The sequence below is a fragment of the Lygodium microphyllum genome, chromosome 11 (genome assembly GCF_053477565.2).
Source record: "Lygodium microphyllum isolate KBCC chromosome 11, Lygodium_microphyllum_v1.1.10, whole genome shotgun sequence".
Classification (NCBI taxonomy): domain Eukaryota; kingdom Viridiplantae; phylum Streptophyta; class Polypodiopsida; order Schizaeales; family Lygodiaceae; genus Lygodium; species Lygodium microphyllum.
The window spans coordinates 110,266,829-110,291,188 of record NC_141145.1 but is presented as its reverse complement, the minus strand read 5'-3'; the positions used below and the strand labels follow the sequence as shown (position 1 = coordinate 110,291,188).

General features: G+C 45.0%; 1 protein-coding gene across 2 annotated transcripts in view; it reads left to right on the top strand.

Moving 5' to 3' along the window:
- LOC148029232 (uncharacterized) overlaps positions 1-24,360 on the top strand; it is a 44,029-nt gene that overhangs the window by 9,707 nt on the left and 9,962 nt on the right. For both annotated transcript variants that reach the window (XM_087688004.1, XM_087688005.1), the window contains one exon: positions 1,728-1,763. In XM_087688004.1, the coding sequence (XP_087544130.1) occupies positions 1,728-1,763 (36 nt within the window). The remainder of the gene's footprint in view (positions 1-1,727; positions 1,764-24,360) is intronic.

Here is a 24,360-nt window from a genome sequence, read left to right as displayed (position 1 = left end):
CTGTTTTGTTCATATTGAGTTGGAAGGAGCAATAGAGAGTAAGTCTATCTCTTGTTGGAGAGTATGTGAGATTGAGGCAAGTCAGAGTCTTTGTGGCTTGATCAAGATGAAGACTCTTCAAGGCGAATCGAGACAGAGTGAAGATCTGTCATGGATAGAACATTTAGGTGACTTTGTGGATTCGAAGGGTTGGTTCAAGTTTATGCTCTCGAAGTGGATACTTGTATAGATCTCTATTAAGCTGTTGTAATTAAGATTTGAGGATCTTTAGGTGACTTTGTGGATTCGAAGCATTGGTTCAAGTTTACGCTCTCGGAGTGGATACTTGTATAGATCTCTATTAAGCTGTTGTAATTAAGATTTGAGGATCTTTTTTGCCTTTCTTGGGTTCTCTCATCTTTTGTTGAGACATGCATTGGACTTTTGAGGCTTATAAATGATCACAAAGGTGCTGAACACTCCTATGGGGCCTTTTTTTTTTGGATGTTTTTTTTGGTCATGGCTACAACTAGAGTCTTTGTTGTTCAAGTGTGCAAGTAAGAAAATTTTGGTGAACATTGTTTTGTGACGGACATGGAAATGAAAGAAAGAAAAAGTAAAACCGAAACCTTGGGCATTGCCAAAGATGCATGGATCCACCAACATATCACTCGTCCTAGCACGGCCATGGGGTTGGCAAGTAACCTCCTTGGATGCTTGACTAGCATGTTGGTCACAAGAAGTCGAGTCTTGATATGCAAAAAACTGTGGGGGACATGCTTTTGGGCTGCTTGGTGCCAACACCAAGGTTACTCGCTTGCAAGGGTCCTTCATGTCCCCATGGTTGTTGCTTGATATTCATGCCAACCAGCTATGGTAGCCTATTGGGCTGCAAACAGCTTGTCAGACTATAGTGCCAAATATCTATGTTGGAGAATGTTCCCAACACTCGTAGCTTTTTGAGGCTGCCTATCCGGGCATCGCCATGATGTAGATCTTAGAGCTGCCCAAGAGGGTGCCAATCTCAAAGGAGGCAGCACCGTAAGGTAATACAATGTGTCCTTTTGGGGCTGGCTAGAAATAAGCCGTGCCCAACATGGAACGGGGATCAAGTCAGGGATGGGGGATGATTGCTTACAATAGCACTACCATGTACGGGATTTCAATGCCATACATCCTAACATGGAATGGGAATGAGGTCGGGGAGGGGGAATGACTGCTAACAACAGCAACATAAACCCCTTTGTTATCCCTATTACCAGTAGACATAACAGAAACCCAAGACAATCTCTCACCCTTGGCGTGCCTCTCCTCCATCTATCTACGTGAAGGTTTGACGAGACTTCACACAAGCCACCATGTATTTATAGCTAGCACACCTCCACACGAGTCTTGGGCCAAAAAAAAATCACCATGCTTACTACCTACTTTGGATGTGCTCCTCATGTGCATTGCTTCTGCTTGTAACATTCCATACTACCATTCAATAGTGGAGTGAACTTGTTGCAAAAGTACAAGAGGCATGTGTTTAGAGATGTATTGCAATCAAAGATATTTTGAAACTATACAAGTTAATTAATTAACAGCGATCAGGATTTAACAGCGATTAGGATTCTTGCTTGCATGATAACATGCTAAAGGATGGCATTTTTTAGTTGAAAAGTGCTTGTGTACACACTTATATCTCTAATTAACATTGCAAGTTCTTTTTCTTTATTTTTTGATATGGATTTTGTTGCATGTACCAGGCTAGCTTCAACGTATCATGATTTGTTCTCAACATGGTATGTCTACAAAACGTTAGGAGTCTTTGTATTCCTATTATTAATGATTTTACAAAAATAATTTCTCAATGGTTGATTTTAAGTATTAGCTTGTTGTGCTTTTGATCATTCAACTTCTTTAACAAGGTCAAGCAAGTTATTTAGATAGATATTGTTAACTTTTTATCATAAACTTCAGAGACTAGAATCTACTATGAATTTGTAACCATGTGATTTCTTGATTGTCTATCTTCATCTAAATACTAAAGTAGGACTTAGTTGCATCTTTATCAATTAGCTTTCTAGAGAGAACATCATTGGTCATGTAATCGTGTGTGTAAAGGTGTGCACATTAAGGACACACTCAAGGTTGAGTTTGACTCACATTTATGAATTGGGGATGTAGCCTATAGTCACCCCAACCCAAGGGACCATGGGAAAACACCGAGGAGTCTTGTTCTTGAGACATTAAAACAATGCCCTTAAGACCTCTTTTTCATCTTGCTCCACTTTATGCTCTCTACAATACTAAAGCATTGGAGATAATCCTCTATTGTAGACACTTCCTCATTTGGCCTCATTGTGAGAAAATGCACCAGGAGAGAGAAACGAGATAGTGACAATAAGCTGAAGCAAGAGAGTAGTATACTTTTTGAACTAAAAAGATAGGGTGAAGGTATAATCTAAGATAGGTCAAGGTTTTACCTAACCAACCCTCCACCAACTTGTCAAAAGATGACGTACCAGCAAGATAGTAGGGTTTGCGAGGAGGAACATAGAGTGAACTTGGCAAACATGGAGAAGAGAAGAGAAGAGAGAAGAAACTCTGATAAATGGAATGATGAAGTTTTGAGTCATGGAGTGAATGTGATACAAGGGAACAAGGGTGCCGTAGCACAAGAAAGATGATGAAGACAGCCATGAACCACGAACCACAATGTTCTCTTGAAGGGGTGTGAGGGTAGTGGTGGAGAGGTTGGAGAGAAGAGGTGACGGACTGAATGAATTAGCCGTAAGGAATGAATGAGAGAGTGGCCTTTAAATAGGCACAGTTAGTCTAGGGTGGTGCCCCTTTTTGGGATTACAAACCCTAAACGCAAAATGTAGAAATGCAAAAATGCGAATGAATGAGCCGTAAGGAATGAATGAGAGAGTGGCCTATAAATAGGCACAGTCAGTCTAGGGTGGCACCCCTTTTTGGGGTTGCAAACCCTAAACGTAAAATGCAGAAACTAAAAAACGCAAACTGCAGGTGAAGGGTTTCTCAACATCCCTCTTAGGCCAAAAAAGGGAAACAAGAGAAGAGTGAGGTGGAGATGGAATGCTACATGATGCTACATGCTAAAGAATGCTCATGTAGCAGGTGCCACTTGGACGGTGTCCCTCGTGGGGAAATTGTTCACTTGCCCAAGCGCCCTAGTACAAAGATGATAGAAACATGCAATGTAGAGGAGAAATGTCGGACTTTGTGTGGTGCTGAGAACCATAAGGATATGCCTGTACTCGATCTCGGGAGTTGGCTCCATATTACCTTGCAATAAAGAACAGTAGATAGAGTGAACACTGGAGAACTCGAAACTCAACCTTGGGAGAGAAGCCACTAGCTCCGTGCATCCATGCAAGAAGGAATACGAAGGCCTCATCACCAAGTTGCGGCTGAACCTCCAAGGCCCCAATCTAGGTAGATCCTCGAGATCTTGGGTATCAATAGGTGAGATGACTGTTCGAAGGAAGCTGCCCCATCCAAGGGTAGAAGAAGAAGGTAAAAGGCCTCTGTCAGAGTGAAGCAATGCAAAAGCGAATGACCGTGACAGAGAGTGAACAGAGAGAGAAGAGAGAGAAAGGGACAGTGAAACACAAAGTGCAGTGAAGAATGCTGTATAAGGATGCAGAATTATACACGGGTGCAGAGAAAATATCTGCGTATGTCTCCACCTCGAGGATCTCGATCTCCGTCAGCCCCGAGAGCAATCTCTGCAGTCACCAAGCTGAAATATGTCAGAGACAATGTGTCAAGATTGCTGGAAACTTAGCTTATTTAAAGGCTGAAAATAATGCCTTGAATAATGAGGGTGCAGCCGATTGTAGTCGGATTGTCCGATTGCTGCCATGTGGCATTGTTGACGTGGCCATCCGGGGATTGACTCTCAACGCCCCCTCTTAGATCCTGGACAAGGTAAGACGGAGGGATCTGGAGTGTCGATGAAGTAAAGCTTGGGGAAGTGCCTTCGTAAACAAATATGCAAGATTGTCTTCGGTCTTACAATATTTCACGTCAATGGTCTTATCCAGAAGCGTCTCCCTGATGAAGTGATATTGGATCTCTACGTGCTTCGTCCGGGCATGGAATACGGGATTCCGGGCCAAGGCAATGCAACTCTCATTGTCGCACTGCAAGATAGTAGGACGAGTCTGGGGGCAACCAAGCTCCTCCAACCACCACCGAAGCCACACAGTCTCACATGTGGTAGAAGACGCAGCCCGATACTCTACCTCAGTTGAAGATAGGGCTACTGTGGGCTGTTTCTTGCTACTCCAAGAGATAGCACCAGCACCCAAGGTAAAACAATAACCTGTAGTAGACTGCCTTTGATCCACATCACCAGCCCAATCAAAATCACTCCAACCTGCAAGAACAAGATCAGAAGCACCTGTACTTGTTGGATAGGAAATCTCGAGGTTGGAGGTCCCCCTCAGAAACCAAAGTATCCTTTGAGTAGCTTGCCAATGCGCCTGCTGAGGTGCACTCATGAACCCAACCAAAAGACCTATAGCAAAACATAGATTAACCCGTGTGTTGAGGAGCCAAATCAATGATCCAATCAGCTAACGGTAACAGGAAGCATCTGCCAAAGGGGAATCTGTGTGTGAAGTGGCCTTCCAGTTCGGATCCATAGGAGTAGAAATGGATCGGCAATCCTCCATCTCAAAAGTCACCAAGAGCTCTTGTACATATCTTTGCTGAGAGATGAAAATCCCCCTCTGAGACTGATAAATCTCGTGGCCCAAAAAGAAATGAAGTCCTAAATCCGTTATCTCGAACTTTTGATGTAGGGCTGTCTTCGTCTCTTCGACTTGTTGGGCATGATCACCTGTAACAATCAAGTCATCAACATACAAAACAAATAACACACGACCACCCTCAGAAGTGTGTACATAAAGCTGCGGATCGGTCCTAGAGCGCCGATATCCCAACTTGGTCTAGAGAAACGAATCAATCTTCTCGTTCCAAGCACGCGGAGCCTACTTCAGGCCATATGAGGCCTTCTTCAACTTGTAAACCTTTCCATCTGAAGAACCAAAGCCAGGAGGTTGCTCTACATAGATCTCCTCCTTCAAATCGCCATTTAAGAAGGCCGACTTCACATCCAGCTGAAAGAAAGGCCATTTCCTATGACTAACCAAGGCAAAAATAACTCGAATAGTCGCCATGCGAGTAGTAGGGGCAAAAGTATCATGGAAATCAATACCTGGGTGCTGTGCAAAACCTTTAGCAACAAGGCGAGCCTTGTGCTTGTCCAAAGAGCCATCACTATGGTACTTGGTCTTGAAGACCCATTTGACACCAATCACCTTCTTATGAGAGGGACGAGGCACAAGGGACCACATGCCATTCTACTCAATAGGCTCCAGCTCGGCTTCCATCGCTTTCCGCCAATGATTAGATTGTAAAGCCTCCTTCATTGATGTAGGCTTTCTATCCTGCAAAACACGGGACATCAAACAGTAGTTAGAGCAAACAAGCTCCGTAGTATGTGTTTGGTGCTGCCGTAACCTCCACGGTCCATCCTGCAGTTGCCACTCCTCAGGGATCCCCTTGATCCCTGAATCACAGTGTATCATGGGACCAACGAGAAGGAGGCCGAATCTCACCTTGGTGCTCTCCATCTACTGAAGTTTTTGGAAGATCCACCCTCAACGGAGGACCAATCGGTGAATTTGGTGGCTGGGAAGTAGGCTCCTCATTCGAAGAAGAGTCCCTCAAGAGACACAGAAATAGTCATCACTGTGGCCCAGCTATCACCGGGATCTCCAAGTACAGGGTGAGCCTCACCCCCCTTTGGGGCTGAAACCTCCACGAACCGAACATCACGGCTCGTGTAGACATCCCGCTTAATAGGATCATACAATCGGTAGCCTTGAGATTGCAGCTATAGCCTAGAAACACTTGTCTTGTGGAAACTGCTGCAAATTTGTCAGGCTGTGGCTTCGGGATGTGAACATAAGCATCACACCCAAAAAACCCTGAAATAAGAAACATCGGGATTTGATCCAAAGTACGCCTCAAAAGGAGTCATACCAACAACAGCGGAAGTAGGGGAACAATTAAGGATATGAACTGAAGAAGCCACAGCCTCAACCCATAGACACTGAGGTGTCTGGCGATGCTCCATCATAGTACAGGCCATCTCGATCACACAGCGATTCTTCCGCTCCAAAATGCTATTCTTCTAAGGGGTGTTTGTACTGGCAAACTCCTGGTGTATGCCACGATCTGCACAAAATTGGGCAAACTCATTAGAAATAAATTCTCCTCCCTTATCCGATCATAATGTCTTCATCTTCCACCCCGATCGGTTCTCCTCAAAGAGCAACCAATCCTTGAAGTTGGAGAAAGCCTCCGACTTCAGCTTTAAGAAATAGGCCCATGTCATCCTGCTGTAATCATCTATAATGAGCATGAAATACAAACTCCCTTGAAGGATTCCTTCCTTATTGCTCCACAAAAATCGGTGGAAACAAGCTCTAAGGGTGCTGGAGACCGCCTCGAAGCCTTGCTGGGAACAACATCACGAGTTTGCTTCCCACGGATGTAGGATATACAAGGCTGCTGACTCACCACAATATTTGGTAAACCTCGAACAAATTGGTCCTTAGACGCCTTTCGTAGGTATTCATAATTGAGGTGACCAAACCGAGTATGCCAAAGCTCGGATTGAGTTTGGGAGGTAAGAAGAAGAGAAGTTGAGGCAGAAGAAGACTGGAACTTATAGACTCCATTCTCCTCATAACCTGAAGAAATAACCGCTCTTGATCCTCGATTAAGAATCCGAAAAGAATCCACATAAAATTCGACCAAGAGGCCGAGGGCATAAATCTTGTGCACCAAGAGAAGATGGTATCCCAATGTTAGCACATTAAATACCTCAAAAGCATGGGCACCACTACGCCCATCTAGAATAAGATGCATGTTTCCCTGTCCCTGAATAGGAATAGATGAACTATCTCCAATAAGAATCTGACCATGAGAAGGCCGCAAATGAGTAGCACCTGCTGAAGAAGGAGTCATGTACCTAGAGGCACCACTGTCAACAATCCACTCCCGAGTAAATGCGGCCGTCAACGCAGTATCAGAAGCCGGCACGGTTGAATTCTCAGCCACCTCCAAATGGAGGAAAGCAGCTGATGAGGGAGTAGCCACCGCTCCGGAATCCTTTGAAGATTTCTCCTTCTTCTCCTTGTCGGGGCAATCACTCTTCCAGTGACCTGTTTTGCCACAAACGTGACAAGTAGACTCCTTCTCTTTGTCCTTCTTAGATTTGTCTTCCTTCTTCTTTTGGTCATTCCCCTTCTTCTGAGAGGATTGACCAACCAAAGCTTCAGATTTCGAAGCATTGGTTCCTTTCAGTTGCTCCTCTTGGTCCAAGTCCATAGGAACCAACTCTTCCCACTGAAGAGTCTTAGACTGCCCTGAAGCAATCAAGGCGGAATAAAAGCCACTGAAGGGCGGCGGTAATTGTGAAAGAAGAGTTATCACCATGTCTTCAGAAGTGATCACCTTCCCTGCATTTTGAACCTGCATCTGAAGCTGCCTTAGCTTGTTGATATGCTCCCACGTGGATGATGACTTGTTGACACTCATAGTCCTCATTTGCACTTCCAAAGAAACTCAAAACTTACTTCATGACGGTCATTTGATTATACATTTGATCCAACTCCAGCCATATCTCCCTAGCCACTGTTAAATGCTCTATATGAGAGATAACAACTGTAGTACATGAGAGAAATAAAAATGAGCGAATGCATGCATTGAGTTTATCCCAATGTGTCTGAGTCTTGCCAACTCCGCCTTCTCACTGGAAGAGAGTATGGACTCGTCTCACGAGGATCTCTATCTTCGTCAGCCTCGGGAGCAATCTTTGCAGTCAGCAGGCTGAAATCTGTCAGAGACAATGTGTCAAGATTGTTGAAACGAGCCTTCCTTCTGTGGATGGGTGGTAATTCCCTCATTATAACTTAGTTACAATAATAATATTTGTTACAAAATTGAGAAATGCAAATTAACTTACAATTTTGAACAATGGACACCCTGTTGGCCCCAAAACTGACACCCCTTTCGGTATTTCTTTAACTTGTTGAAGGAGAAGTTCATGTACAATGGGATTCTCCCAATCCCTTTTGGTATTCCAACTCCCCTTGCTGTCGAAAGTGACCAGTAAGTCTTCAATTTGACTTGCCCCTTGATTTGGACAGTCAATTGGCCTTCACCCGTTTCGATGGAGACGGAAAATGCCCCAAATTCATTGATTTGTTGGTCCCTCCACTTGAGTTTGACCAAAATAGCTTCAACCTTGTTGAATCCAAGTCTTGAAGCTTCCAATTTTTGGCACGTTTCTCGAGGTTGTTGTTATCCGCTTCGATGGAGATGGAAAATGCCCCAAATTCATTGATTTGCTGGTCCCTCCACTTGAATTTGACCAAAACAACTTCAACCTTGTTGAATCCAAGTCTTGGAGCTTCTAATTTCTGAATAAATTTAAAAAATTATTGGCATTTGCTGAAAATCAAACCAGCAAGACATTAAAATGCCTTTGCTCTGACAATGTTGGAGAATATGTGTCCAAAGCCTTTCAGGACTTTTGTGACAGCAAAGGGATTAAAAGGGAGCTCATAGCCCCTTACAATTCCCCCTAAAATGGTGTTGCAGAGCGTATGAATAGGACCATTCAAGACAAGGTCCGTACAATGCTGTCACATGTTGCTTTACCCCATGGATTTTGGGCAGAGGCTATTATGACAGCTGTACAGTTGATTAATCGATCACCAAACAGGTCTTCGGGGGAGGGGGGGGGGCAGGAGGGGAGTCCCTCAAGAAGCGTGGTTGGGCAGCCACCTTCGTATGCTCACTTGAGAGTGTTTGGCTATGAGGCATTTGTGCACATTCGCAGGGAAGAACACAACAAACTCGAGCCAAAGTCTTGTAAATGTATTTTCCTAGTGGGATCGGTAAGAGGAACTCCAGCGGTCAGGAGCTTGGACTCAGGGTCCATAGGGCATGAGATAGGCCGACACTCAGCCATATCAAACTCCGAAAGAAGCTCGGAGATATACCTGTGCTGCGAGATAAAAATGCCCTGTGCCATCTGATAGATCTCCAGACCTAGAAAGAAGTGAAGGATCCCTAGATCCGTCATGTCAAACTCCTGCTGTAGAATGGACCGTGTATGCTCCACCTGATGAGTGTCACTCCCTGTAATGATAAGATCATCCACATACAAGATGAGGAACACCGAAAGAGAATCCACAACCCGTAAGTAGAGGTTGGGATCATAAGCGGAGCGCGCAAAGCCACTCTGTAGAAAGAAGCGGTCAATCCGCTGGTACCAAGCACGAGGAGCCTGCTTTAGGCCATAAAGAGCCTTCCGCAGCCTGTAGACATGATCCTCCTTCCCCTGCACAAGAAAACCAGGGGGCTGTGAAACATAAATCTCCTCCTCAAGAACGCCATTCAGAAAAGCAGACTTGACGTCCATCTGATAGACAGGCCAACGGTGGTGAGCAGCAAGAGCCAAAAGTACTCGAATGGTGGACATCCTAGTTGTAGGAGCAAAAGTCTCAAAGTAATCCAACCCTGCACGCTGGGCAAAACCCTTGGCAACAAGCCTAGCTTTATGCTTGTCCAAGGAGCCATCTACAAGATATTTGGTCTTAAAGACCCATTTCACACCAATCACCTTCCGTTTCGCGGGATGCGGTACAAGCTCCCACGTATGGTTTCGCTCGATGGAGTCGAGCTCGGCCTGCATAGCCTGTCTCCAAATATCCTGTGCAAGAGCCTCCTCCACAGTGGAAGGCTCGGAATCCTGAAGAATCTGTGACATAAGAGCATAGTTCACACATAGTGAACTGTCCCGCTGGGCCTGTAAACGGGCTGATCGACGAGGACCTGTAGAAGAAGCAGGAAAGTGAGTAACACCTGAATCCTGCATGAGCCGGTGATACCATAAAGGAATCCTGAGAGACTCCTTCTGTGAGGGAGACCGGGGGGTCTCCGGAACCTGTAAAGCACCCGAAACGGAGAGGGACTTCCCCTCACCGAGTGAAGGTAAATCCTCCGCATCTGAAGAAGGCTGTATATCCTGTGAAGATCCCGAAGTGGCGGTAGAAGAGCTCGTAGAAGACGAAGGCACATCCACCAAAGGGGAAAGGGAAGCCGAAGGAGGAGGAGGAATAGGGGGGGTGCTAAGGGTGATCCTGGAAGGAAGTGAAGGGAGAGAAGGTGGGGGGGGGGTCCGTCGAGGATGAAGAAACATCGGAAATAGAACCATCAATCGGATCCTCAGAGGCCGAAGCCTCATCAAAGATCACATCCCTGCTCACCTCAACCTGCCGCGTCGTCGGGTCGTAGAGCCGATATCCCTTCGTGGTCGTACTATAACCAACGAAGATAAGCTTTCTCGACTTAGAGTCGAACTTTGTCTTCCTCTTCTTCTTGTCCACATGGACAAAAGCATCGCACCCAAAGATGCGAAAATGGGACACGGAAGGCTTCTTTCCGAAGAAAGCCTCATATGGAGTCATGTCCTGTAACGCCGAAGTCGGAGAGCGGTTGCGTATATGTACCGCTGTAGCCACCGCCTCACCCCAAAGGAAATGAGGAAGACTCCTATGCTCCAGCATAGATCGGGCCATCTCAATCATGGTCCGATTCGCACGCTCCACCACACCATTCTCTGATGGTGTGTTCGGATGGGAATACTCCACCCGAATACCATGATCCCTGCAAAACTGAGAGAAAAGGTGAGAAGTGAACTCTCCACCGTGATCAGCTCGAACACGACGGACTTTGGAAGTTGTTTGGGTCTCCACAAACACCTGCCACTCACAGAAATGGGAGTACGCCTCGCTCTTGTACTCCAAGAAATAAGGCCACACATAACGACTAAAGTCGTCCACAATCAGCATCAAATACTTGGCCTTCCCAAGGGAGGCCGTGCCCATAGGTCCGCAAAGGTCGGTATGAACCAACTCAAGCGGTGAAATAGCCCTCCTAGAAGCAACCGGCGGGTGAGGCTGCCTGTGCTGCTTGCCCCTCAAGCAGCTAGGGCACAAAGTGTGAAGAGGAGGGAAATCAGGAAGTCCCTCCACCATCTTCCTCCTAGAAGCCCGACGAAGAGAATCAAGGTTCAAATGACCATACCGAGCATGCCAGAGCAGCCCAAGCTCATGGGAAGTCCGCGCAACCAAGGCTGTGAGCGTATAAAGCCCACCCTCCTGGGTACCTGTCCAAAGGGCATCACCTGTAGAAGCATCCTCCACTGTGAGTGCATCCTGAGTAAAAATGACTCGGGTACCTAACTGAGTAAGACCATGCACAGATAATAGGTTAAAACCCAAATCAGGCACATAGAGAACTTTGGCGGAGGAAGACCGCCTGTCAGAAAACATAGGTAAAGTCCCCACTCCATGAACAGGAACTGTAGAATTGTCACCAATGGTGACTGTACCCCCTCTGGAACGAAGATCTTGAAGCCAATCCTGACGGAAGGTCATATGTGAAGATGCTCCACTGTCGACGAGCCAAGGCTTCTCCTGAGTGGTAGAAGCTAGGGCAGTGTCTTCCTCAACAAAGAGATGCACAAACGCAGATTCTGTTGTGGCTGGGGCCGCCTTCGAGTCCTTCTCCTTAGGCTTCAAATGGGGATACTTCTGCCAACACTTCTCCTCGGGATGAGTGCCCTTCCCACAATGGGGACACTTGGGCTTCTTCTCCTTCGCATCCTTCTGATCTTCCTCCTTCTTGTCCTTGGACTTCTCCTTCTTTTGTTTCTTCTTCTTGCCACCACCTGTGGCAGCCGTAAATGCCTTGGTGGAGCCACTGGCTCCCACCTCTTTGAGTCGCTCGTCATGCTCCAAGACAAGCGGGGAAAGCTCCTCCCATAGGAGAGTCTCACGGGTTCTCGTAGTGATGAGGCTGGTGTAGAAGACATCATAACGGGGTGATGGCAGCTGAGTCAACAGAATCATCGCCATATCCTCAGACGATATCAGACGACCAAGAGAGGCGAGCTCGCCTCGCATATCCTCCATCTTCGTGATGTGCTCCTTCATGGAAGAAGAACCATCAAGACTGAGCATCCGCAACTTCTTCTCCAGGGAAATCTTGTGGGCAAATGTCTTGTGCTGATACAAAGACGCAAGCTTTGTCCATACTTCCGCCGCGGTCTTTAACCTGTGAACATGTACAAGAACAGAATCATGGAGACTCATAAAAAGAAAGGAACGGGCTCGAGAGTTGAGCCTATCCCATAAGGCTGCACGGTCCATAGAGGTGCCATCGGATGAATCCACGGGGGGTCGGTCGATGGGCGAAGAAACAAGATCCCACAGATCAAAGGTATCAAGGATGCAAGCCACCTTGCATGACCATAGGGAATAGTTGGAACCATCCAACTTGTCTTCCTTCGGAAAGGAAGGGAGAATCGGCACCTGGATAGAGGGAATCAAGGAAGGCATCCGCACAGTTGATGCAGTCTTCACTGAAGAAACCTTCGCAGTAGATGGAACCCTCTGAGATGCATGGACTGAAGAAGGACGAGTGCGAGGAGGGTCATCCCGATGTCGAACTTCACGATAGTCCCGCCTCCGCTCAGAGGAATGATGAGAAAGAAGCTCATCCTCTGAGTCTTCAAAGCCTGAAAACTGGTAAGACATCTTCCAATCTGCAAAATACCAAAGAAAGCTGTGCCGCTGACGAAATAGGACCAACAATATGGTCACCAGCCACCAAGATGCAGGCAGAGAGTGCCTACAGACACCTGGATCTGCAAAACGCAAATAGATCTGATGTCGAACACCAGAATCGAGACCACCAGCACCGGGAACTTGCCCAGACAGAGGTCGCCTACAGGATAGAAGCAGCCGGGGTAGAAGCGACCTGCAAAACAGCAAAACGCAAGCTGGAGGAGGGTCGCCCTGCAGCAGAAGAGGTCGCCTGGCAGCAAACGCAGGGTTGCTGCGTCACTGGATGACGTGGCAGCCCCTGTGTACAGCAAACGCAGGCAGTACAGCCTTCTGATCAGTCGCCTGGCTGGTATGGACCTGTTGGCAGCCACCTGAAGGAATCGCCTGGCTGTTGTGGAACTGTGGGCAGCAGCAGTAAGGTATTTCTCTCGTCCTCCGTGCTCTCAATCAGGCGATGATACCATGTGAGAGTGCGCAGGGAAAGAAGAACACGAACACAGAGGAGAGGAGAGAGGAAGCAGAGAATGAAGGAAGAAAGTCTGCACTGACTGAGATGAATGCTGAATACACTGGAATGGACAGAACAGTCCCTGCACGCAGCCCGGAGCGTCAGTGAGGGAACCAGGACAGACTGGAAGCAGAGGCAGCACCAATGCCGGAGACGGAGACGGAGGGAGCAGTGCTGAACCTGCAGAGCATGAATGCTGGACTGACTGGGGGGGCAGCTATAAATAGCCCCCAGCCAGAAAACTGGCCGACCAGCTAAACTGGCCGACCTGGCCAGATCTGGCCGACTATGGCCAGATCTGGTCCGACTGACCAGAACTGGTCCGACTGCCCACAATAATGGGCAGTCACCCCAAAAACAGCCCAGATCTGGGCTGTAAAATGCCCAGGGCTGCATGCTGACTAAAGCAGCCTGAAAACACACTGACAGAGCTCCTCTGTCTCCTGTCAGACTCTGACAGGAGCTCACAACCAGGAGATGACAGACTGAGACTAAATAAGAGCAGGCTAACAAAATCAAGGGGCAAATTGGCCCAAATTGCTTGTTGATTACTTGTACAGAAGGGACTTTTGGATTAGTTAAGGAGATTGGAGAATCTTGGCTTGTAATCAATTCATTGGCAATTGAAGTTGAAATATCAGTGCAATGGAAAGAGGAAAGTTAACCTGGAGAGGAGGAGTAGAAAAAGAGAGAAGGTAGGAGAGAGAAGGAACATTGTGACTTCAATGGTTAAAGGCATAATGCTGCAATAGTCAGTCCCAACACACAACTCTACGCGTCAGTGTGGGCGCCAAATGGTAGTAGGGGGATGAGAGAATGACGAGGGTTGGCTTATCACAAAGGATCAATGATGGATCTTGCATAATGGAAGGGGCATGGAGCATAGAGAGCTCCCTCTCGTACCAATGTGTCTCAAAAGTGGCTCTCGGAGAAGAATCCTCAACAAAGACAACTGGCTTGGTGAAGACAATGTGGGTCGCGAGTCTAGGAAGGCCATAAATTGAGAGGAGAGGGAAGCACAAGTCAAGAACATGTAGGGACTTAGAAACAGAGCGCAATGGATGGTTGGACAATAGAGACAAGGTGTCAACACCACTAATAGGCATTGAAGAGATATCACCAGTAGTGGCGATACCCTCTGATGGATAGAGATCATGCAACAAATCACCTCGGGGAGTCTTATGACTCGATGCACCATTGTCTAGGAGCCAAGGCTGCTCTAAAGACGAGGTAGTTGAAGAAGGCTCCTTCACCTGAGAAATGTGTTGAAACACGGATTCGGTGAAAATAGCGGGTGACGAAGAAGAGATAGACGAAGGCTCTGATGTAGATCCACTCTTCGCTCTCAGACGAAGGTGAGGGTATTTCCTCTAGTACTTCTCCTCAGGATGCAACGTCTTCCCACAATGAGGATACGTGGGATATCCTCTACGCTTCCCGACAAAATCTGTATCAGAGTCGGAAGAGGGCTCTTACTTCATCCACTTCTCTTTCTTCTACTTGGTGTGTCTTGTACTTGTAGGATAAAGTCGCATAAGCACGGCCATGTGCATGGGCTTTGCAAGAAGCTGTCTCACTGTGATACACATCCTACTCAAGCACCAATAGGACTAGCTCCTCCCAAGTGAGTCTCTTGGCTACAAGAAGTGAGAAGATTGGTTTAGAACACATCATATGTCGGTGACAGAAGATGAGAGAGAAGTGTCACAGCTAGGTCCTTTGAAGAAATGTCTGTACCAAGGAATGCAAGCTCATCTTATAGCTCCATCTTGTGGATGTGATCCCTCATCGTAGGGGAATTTGTGACAAAAAGTTGTTGTTGCTTCAACTCAAGTGATAATCGATGCCCAAATGTGTGGATGTGAAACATAGAAGCCAATTTCTGCCAAACCTTTGTGGTAGTGTGGATATGCCTAACATGCACAAGCACAAAATCTATACAACTCAAAAGGAGAAAAGAGCAGGCTCTGGCATTCAATTGATCCCATAAAGTTGCTGAATCTATGGTCACACCATCATGAGGATACATGGTAGGCTGTGGTATAGGGACAGTAACAAAATCCCAAAGGTCACAGTCATCAAGGAGACACTCCATGCGGCATGACCATAAAGGGTAGTTTGTCCCATCTAGCTTGTCGGATGTGGGTAGAGAGGGTAGGAACTGGCACTTGCTAAGGAGATGCCATCAATCCCAATCAGGGACTGGAAGCCCTGGAAGAATATAATGGGAAAGAGTGATAGGATGGTGGTTGGTTTGAACGAAAGGCAACCAAGATGTGTCCTTGTACAAAAAAAGACTGTTGGAGGAAAGGTAGACGGGGAGTATCCGATGTTGAAAGGAACACACAGAGTCGGACAGAGAGGGCTGGATGCTGTAAACACAGTCAATCCAGCAAAGAGGAGACAGAAAGTACACTTGTCTCACACTACCCAGCACATATAAATGGTGCCCAAATCAAAACGAAACAGTCCAGCATAAAACACAGGAGAAATCAAGTTTTGTCCACCTATAAATAGGTCATTCAGCCTGTGTGGCAGCTGTCGAGCAGAGAGGGAACTGCCCAGATGCAAAACACAAATAGTGACAGGTCTGATCCATAAGATCCTGCTGAAAATGCAGGTATACTGCAGAGAAAACAGCCACCTGAGAGGGCAGGAACCTGTGGAACCTTCCTGTGCATGAAACACAAAAAATATGCAGGTTTGTCCACCTGCTGAACAGGTTGCCCAGCCTGTATGATGCTGCCCAGCAAAGGAGGAGGTCCTGGGAACCTAAATACAGATGTACAGAGGTCTGTCCTCCTGAAAATCAGGTTGCCCAGCCTTAATAATGCTGCCTAGATAAAGCGGAGGTCCTGCACAGCAAAATACAAATGTGCAGAGAGCTGATTGCACAGAAATGAGGGTCTATCCAGCAGAAATAGATGTGCCCTTCAAAGAAGAACAGTGCCCTGCTGTAAATGCAAAGTTTCCAGCTGCCAGAAGGGGGAAATTTGTCCGCCATGGTTGAAAACACAATCTGCAGCCCCCAAATTGGTGACAAAAATGGCTTGTACCTTGAATAGAGTGCTTCTCTTCAAAGATCTCCGGCTCCCACACATGGCTTTGATACCATGTGAGAGTGCGCAATGGAAAGAGGAAAGTGAACACAAAGAGGAGAGAAAGAGAGAAGGTAGGAGAGAGAGGAAACAATGTGACTGCAATTGCTGAAGGTACAAGGTTGCAACAATCAGCCCCAACATGCAGCTCTACGTGTTATTGTAGGCGCCAGTGTGAAGATATGCTAGGGTTTTCACTGAGGAAACACAACATGTACGACCAAGACTGAAACACAAAGAGAGAGACAGATACAGAGATAGAGACAAGCAAAACTCAAATCCTAAACACAAAACACAAAAACTTAAAACTCAAAGACAGAGACAAACATAGAGAGAAGAAACTCTGAAGTGAATGAATGCTTTAAATGAATGTAAGAGTGTACAGAATGCCCAAGGGCATAGCAATGCAATGTTGGAGAGTGACGTCCACTGGAGATGGATCCCAAGTGCAGTAACCACTAGTCGTAGTGTTGAAGTGTGGAAAACACCAAACGTTGATCACTGGAGTGTCTGGGAACTGAGGTGACAATAGGAGAGGTGTTTGCTGATGTAGACGACCTATTGGATAGCAAAAATGCAGGTACCGCTTGGCACCAAATGCTAAAAACATAGGTTGATCAGGTGCTATGATGATGCAACAGATGGAGACCTCTAAACAACAAGGCAATGGCTGAAAACAAGTCGCCTAGGGTTGGATTGTGATGGGCTATAGTTGGTGATGGCTGGATAGTAGATGGTAGGTGGTTGATGGCTAAAATCTGCACGATAGAGTGAGAAACCTGCACAAAAAAATAAGGTTGAATGGTAGGCAGCCTATCTATGTATAGATGATAAAGGGTGTCCCAAAAAATTAGGGTTTTGCGGGACCACTGAAACTCTCTCAAACTGTGCACCAAATTTGTATTTTTCATTAATTAAGCGTGTTTTGGGACTGTTTAAAATGCTAATCAGCTGTAAAGTGTGTTTCAGCTCAACACCCCCTCTCAGATCCAAAACTAAGCCTAAAAGGGAAGGCTTGTAATGTTTACCCCAAGGCGTCCCACCCCAAAGCAGCTAGGGCGTTGGACAAAGGGTGCACGTTGGCTACCCAATGGCCTACCAAGACTATAGAGGTGATGGTTATCTTACCAAGGGAGTTCTAGTAGTCACCTTAGAGAGGAGATGGCATCGGACAAAGGGTGCTCGTCGGCTGCCCAGTGGCTTACCAAGCCCTACAAAGGGAGATCGAACCACATTGAACGTTTTTTTTTTTGGTGGTGGAAAGTGAATTTTGGGGATGGCGGCTGATCAAGTAATAGTGACCTAGAAGACGGAAGTAGGGATGTTACACCCAACGCATCACAAATTAGTATAAGCTTACCCAACCACTCGAGGATGTCGATGATGAGAAAAAGGTGATGAAGTATCATGTGAAGAAGAAAGGTGGTGTAATTCGCTAGTGGAAACAACTTAGAATCTGTCTAGTGGTGCTTTGCACAATGGGATGTATAGTATGCTACATGTTGAAGAATGCTCATGTAGCAAGTGCCACTTGGACAGTGTGCGCCCTAGTACAAACATGATGAAATCATGCAATGCATAGGTGAAGGTACAATAGGGAGGGAAAGACCAATACCAAAGACAAGTGCCGAAACCTATAGAATACCAAGAAGGGTAGGAACCCCCTCTCATTGTGGATGTTGATGCCGAAGACGGAAGAGGAGCTTGAGGATGTCAGTCTTCACGTGGTATCGAGAACCATGTGGATGAAATAGGGTTGTTTCCGTATGTAGTACAGACTGATTCGTACGGTACGATCTGCGATCTGTACGGTCCCGTACTGTACGTATTCATACGATTTAGTACGAAAAAATTGAATTTTTTTTGCCACTATTTCCCAAGGCTATAACTTTATTTCTTTATTTTTTCTTTATTTTTTTTCTTCTTTCTTTCTTTTTTTTCTCTTTCCCAAGCGTTTCTCAAGCCTCTTACACCCTCTTTTTCTCTCAAGCCTCTCTCTCTCTCTCTCTCTCTGTGTGTGTCTCTCTGTCTCTGTGTCTGTCTCACAACCTTATGCCTCTCAAGCCTACTCTTATTTGCATGATCCTTCATGTATGATATATCTACTTCCATTTATGTACCGTACCGTATGTATTCATATGATTTAGTATGAAAGAATTTGCCCTTTTTGGCCACTCTCCCCCAGCCTACATATCTCTCTCTCTCTCTCTCTCTCTCTCTCTCTCTCTTTTAAGCCTCTAACACCCCCCCCTCTCTCTCTCTCTAGTCTCTCTCTTTCTCAATCCTCTCTCTCAAGCCTACTCCTATTTGTATGATCCTTTTGTGTATGATGTATGCACTCTCATCTATGTACTTGTAACTTGTGGGGGTAATAGTAGTGCACATTGAGTACGCGGCATGAGGTTTTGGCATGTTACCCTTAAATATTCATCTTATATACTCTCATAGCATTGCTATTTAGACTTTAAATATCTATTCTATTATCTTTAGTCCAAAATAATCAAGTTAAAGTTTTTTCGTACTAATATCGTACCGTACCTTATAAAATCTTAAGGGACCATTTAGTACCGTATTTTATCGTACCGTACCGTACCGTACCGTACCTTTTGTACCTGACAAGTATGGATGAAAATGATGAAGCATCCCTATTGGAAGAGCAAGGATAGAAGTTATCGGCATGATAGCATCAAGAGAGATGCTATACAATCCACTGTGGGAGGGGAGACCTCCATGTTGGTAGAAGAGCAAAACTCCAAGTAGATGAAACCACGAAAGTGTTAGAAGTGGTGCAACAATGGAAGCATAGACAAGTACTAGAATAAACTATCGAACATGAGACAGAAGAGAAAGAAAACAAAAGAACAAAAGAACACTACACAAGAAGAGAACGTAGAGATGTGCTCGGAATATGGAATCCATATATCAAACACAAGAATGATGCGTATAACAATGAGTCATTGGTTGTGTGGGCATCGGCATTGGCTCCTCTCTCCAATAGGAAGACTACTTGAAGAATGATGATGACTGGATGAGAGGAAGAGGAGCCATTGAATAAATAGGCCCAAAATATGCCAAATATGGCAGCTAGTCGGCAATCATTTAGCATTTAATGCTGGTCGGCCTATATATGAGCTGACTAGACTGCTAACACTCTCTCTCAATTCATGGGTGATCTAATACAATGCAATGATACAATGAGAATCATATACAACAAAGAACCACTAGAGTAGAACTATGGATACCCATGTAGTGGGTGATCAAGCTACCACCAAAGTGCCTCGGAGAGAATGTGAGGTCAATGTCGATCGTACCAGCTCTTGAAAACAGAGAAGAGTCATAACAGATCTCTATGTTTGTCAACAATGTCTTGCAGTAGCATATAAGACTATCTTGTCAAAAATGCCTTTGAACATATGTGACCATGGATTCTCTATCTTTGGCCAAGACCATCAAAGTGTTCCCTCATGTGAGCTCAAGACTAGGAGCCAATCTCACTCACTGTCAAAGAAGCAGCCCATCATGAACGTGGATATCAATTCCAGCTTTAGGATTTGAATTTGTGAGACTTTAGTTGATGCGTCAGGAACGTCCCTCTCGGGAACCTGTGCACCTGTATACCTGTATAGATGAGGTGCAACTGTCCCATCTCACCACCCTCTCACACTCCCTCTTTGGCATCGGAGAGTTGTGAGGGATGACCGCATCACCTGGACTAGAAAGCAACTGAGAAAGGGGTAAGCAAGCCCTTCGCGCAATTTGAAGAAGTGGATCCCTTCCGCGCCGTGGACTTCTCCTTGGTTGAAGGTTCGGAGTCGGAGTTTGTGGAAGAGGATGACATGTCGGAGGAGACTGCATCCCACTTCTTTTTCCATGAGGCTACTAACTCCTTGCAGTCCTTTTGCAAGTTGCCCTTCTACCACAGTGATAACACTTGGCCTTTGACTTCTTCTTTCTACCCCTCTTTGAAGTTGTAAAGGCCTCATTGGAACCGCCATAATGAGATGAGAGCTTTTCTTGTAAACGCAAAGATATCTCATGCTTAAGTAGCATTGAGGACATATGTGTAAAGCTCACAGGTGTAGAGGATGTCTGTGCCCTCAAGGCATTCGCCACTCCATCAAACTTCGGGGGGAACTTGTAGAGTACCGTGCCCACTAGATGTGCCTCTGGAAGGGTGGACTGCATGCGGTGAAGTTGGTCCTAAACCTGCATAACACGGAGCAAAAATGATTGAACGGTGTCCTTGGACTCAAACTTCATCTGTTGAACTTGTTCGTAAAGGGTCACAACACACATGGGGGAAGGTGCCTCATACAACATTTGAAGCTTCGACCATATTTTGGATGATGTCCTACAAGAAGTAACCGTTGGTAGAATTTCTTTAGAAATATACCAAAGCAGTGCAAAATACAAATGTGCGTTGTCCAAATCCTATGTAAGGACAACTTTCTCATGGTTGTCCTCATCAAAATTGTTGGAAAGAGGACAAAGACGCTAAGGTCGAGGAATAGCTCCACATACAATTTACCAAATCCGCTTTTGCACAAACCAAGCTTTCATCACAGCACTCCATTTAAGATAGTTAGGTCCATGTAACTTATCATCTGTAGAAGTGCATGGAGGAGCCATCTAGAGAGGAGAAGAAGAGAAGATAGAGGATAGAAGGTATACGGAGAGAGAAAATAGCCAAACCAATAGCAAAGACTTCACATGCAATGTAACCAAAAATCTGATAAAAAAACAAAGGCCAACTGCTGCAAAATGAAGAAAAACCAGTCAAAAACTGCCAAAAAGAGCAAAAACGGCATGTATAATCAATTGCCCAGCCACGGTTAGGGGCAACAAACAAAAAATGCAGGCTAGTGGAGCATTGAATGCAGCAAATTGATGATTGCACGCTGAAATCCAGATGTAGGGTGAAAACGCAGGTTGCTGGTCTGAAAAGCGCAGGCCTGATCTGCAGGGGGAAGAAAGACATGTAATCGATAGAAAAATCATAGCAAGAACCGAGATCCTGTAATTTGATATCATGTTAGAAGTGGTTTAGCAATGGAAGCATAGACAAGTGCTGAAATAAATTGCTAAACACAAGACAAAAGAGAAAGAAAACAAAAGAACAAAAGAACACTACACGAGAAGAGAACTTAGAGATGTGCTCGGGAAATGGAATCCATATAACAAACATGGGAATGACGTGTACAACAATGAGTCACTGGCTGTGTGGGCACCGGCATTGGCTCCTCTCTCCAATAGAAAGACCACTTGAAGAATGATGATGATTGGATGAGAGGAGAAGCCATTGAATAAATATGCCCAAAATATGCCAAATATGACAATTGGTCGGCAAGTAATAAATGCCTAAATAATCACTCATATGACCACTATAAAATGCCTAAATAACCTAGTAATATAAGGCATAGCCTAGACTCGCACATGAGTTGACAAGGTTGTCAACATAAAGAAATGGCATGTATCTCCGGTCTCCAGCTCAGGTGCAAGCTACATATTAGCCCTATACTGAAATACAAAACCTTGCAAAAGATATCAAAATTTGCAAGCATAGATGTGAGTAGTGAGATGCTCGAAAAAACAAAACAAAAAATAAAATAAAAGAAAGCAAAGCTAAGTGCAATGCAATGAGTATGTAAGTATACAGTGGAAGTCTTGCACAAATGGAACCACCAAACAATTGGCCAAATGCTGTCCCAAATTATAGTGAATGGGCTGGCAACTATATTTTCTAACAATTATACAAATTTGAGCTGTTAAATTCAGTGTAGAATGCCTTCACCAATTGGCATAGGTCTCGAGGTGGTTGTCAAACCCTAATTTTTGCAAAAATTTGGGGTTTACAACAGAGATTTCTTTGTTGTTCACCAAATTTGACTGAGATCTGATTCGAAAGGCTGAGAAATGCTGAGATCTCCTAAGAATGGGTTGAAGAAGGTGAGAGAAAGCCAAGATAAGAAACAACTCTGATTTCGTTCACAAGAAAACCCTAAATTATACCTACTGCCGACTCCAGCCTGCATTTAATGCAGTCACCTATTGCGAGACACCTTCAAAATGTTGAGCAATGCTGTTGCCAGGATCTAGAAGGTGACTCCTTGCTGTTCCCTACTTGCTAAGGCCCCTTAGATGGCTGCCTTTTGCAGCAAATTGCTGTTCTCTGATTAGAAAATGGACCAGCAGCTCTCTCTCTCTCTCTCCCCCCCAATTGTAAACTAACTGAATGATTGAGACCTAGTCCCCAAAAACGTTTTCTCGGTTGCATGGGCATCTTTGCCAAGTGGTAGTCTTCTAAACTCATTTTTCAGTAGTATGCGGCCATTTAATTAATTTTTAAAATTAAATAATCTTGAAAATTAGTTTTAGCCCTTTTAACATTGCCTAAAATTAAAAGTGCCCATCCATAATTAAATTGGCTAGGCCATTTACAACTTGGAGTGAATCCCAACCTTTGTTGATCCTTAGATTGGCATTAATTAATTAATTAATGTTAGTCCCTAGTGTCATCATTGACACTTATCGGCCAAATAACAATTCTAGGGTCAAAACTGATACCCAAAGCCTAGCTAGCATAACTTTTTACACATTTTACCTTTGACACCCATTGTGTCCTTGGGGTTCTTGGCCTGTTACTAGGGAATATTTGCCATATGCATCACATGTGCTTAAACAACCTTGCACATTTGATTAATAATTTAATCAAATGTTATTAGTAAGATTAAAACATCTCAAAATTTCACGCCCTCATGGCAGACCTCCCCCTTGAAATCCCTGCAATCATCCTTGAATGCATTGCATTGTGCCGAAGGAAAAGCATACTACATTGGAATTTCCATGGAAGTGCTCTCTCCCTTGAGCATCAGGCAATACTTCGGACCCTTGCTCTACCGAACTTGACTGAGCCCGAACTAAGTTGGCTCTAACTAAAAGGCATCTGGGTAAAGTTGTAACAATTGAGGATGGTTTGCCAAGTCATCCTATTCCATCCATTTGGCATCCATTGGTGAATAATTTTGAAATTTTACCAAGTATCTCCTGGAAACTTTACCTTTGACATTTCTTTCCTTGTGTGTCAAAATCTGCTTGGGTATCAAAATCTTATCCAGCTCCTCAACCTTAGGTTGAATTTCAACAAACATATCCTTTGACACATCACCATGAAAAGGCCTCAACAAATTGACATGAAAGGCATTGTGTATTCGCCAATGTGGAGGTAATTTCAGCCGACATGCCATATCATTGGTCTTCTCCACCACTTCGAAGGACCCATAGTATCTCATACTCAACTTCGAATACAATCTCATTGTGTCTTGTGGTCTGAAACATAGCACCTCAAAAGATCTAACATAGTGGAATTTGCTTCCTCATACTGACCATTTGTTTGCGGATGGAAGGATGATGAGAACTTCAGTGTGGTACCCATATTCTCAAACAACCCCTTCCAAAATAAACAGGTCATCCGAGAGTCTCGATCATTATTTTCTTTCAAAACAATTGTGCCATATGATCAGTCTTTATTTTCTTCCTCACTGGAATGAAATGGGCTTGTTTTCTATATTCGCAAATGATAGTCCATATCCCATCATTCCTTGTAGGTGTCCTAGTAAGCTAAAAAATAAAGTCCATTGCAATGCTCTACCGAGGCCTATTTAGAATAGACAAGGGCTGCAATAAACCTGACATCTTTTGCCTACCATGCTTTACCTTCTGACATACGATACATGTCCTAACAAAGTGTTCTACATCGTGCCTCAAAGCTGGCCAATAAAAGAAATGCTCCATTGCCTTAATTGTGGCATCAATACCTCTATGTCTTGTATACGGAGGAGCTTCTGACATACGATACATTGTCCTAACAAAGTGTTCTACATCATGCCTCAAAGCTGGCCAATAAAAGAAATACTCCTGTGCCTTAATCGTGGCATCAATACCTTTGTGTCTTGTATACGGAGGAGCATGACTTTCAGTGATAACTTTGGGCCTTAACTGCTTTGTTGCACACAGTTGTCCATGCATAATTAGAAATCCATCTCTTAAC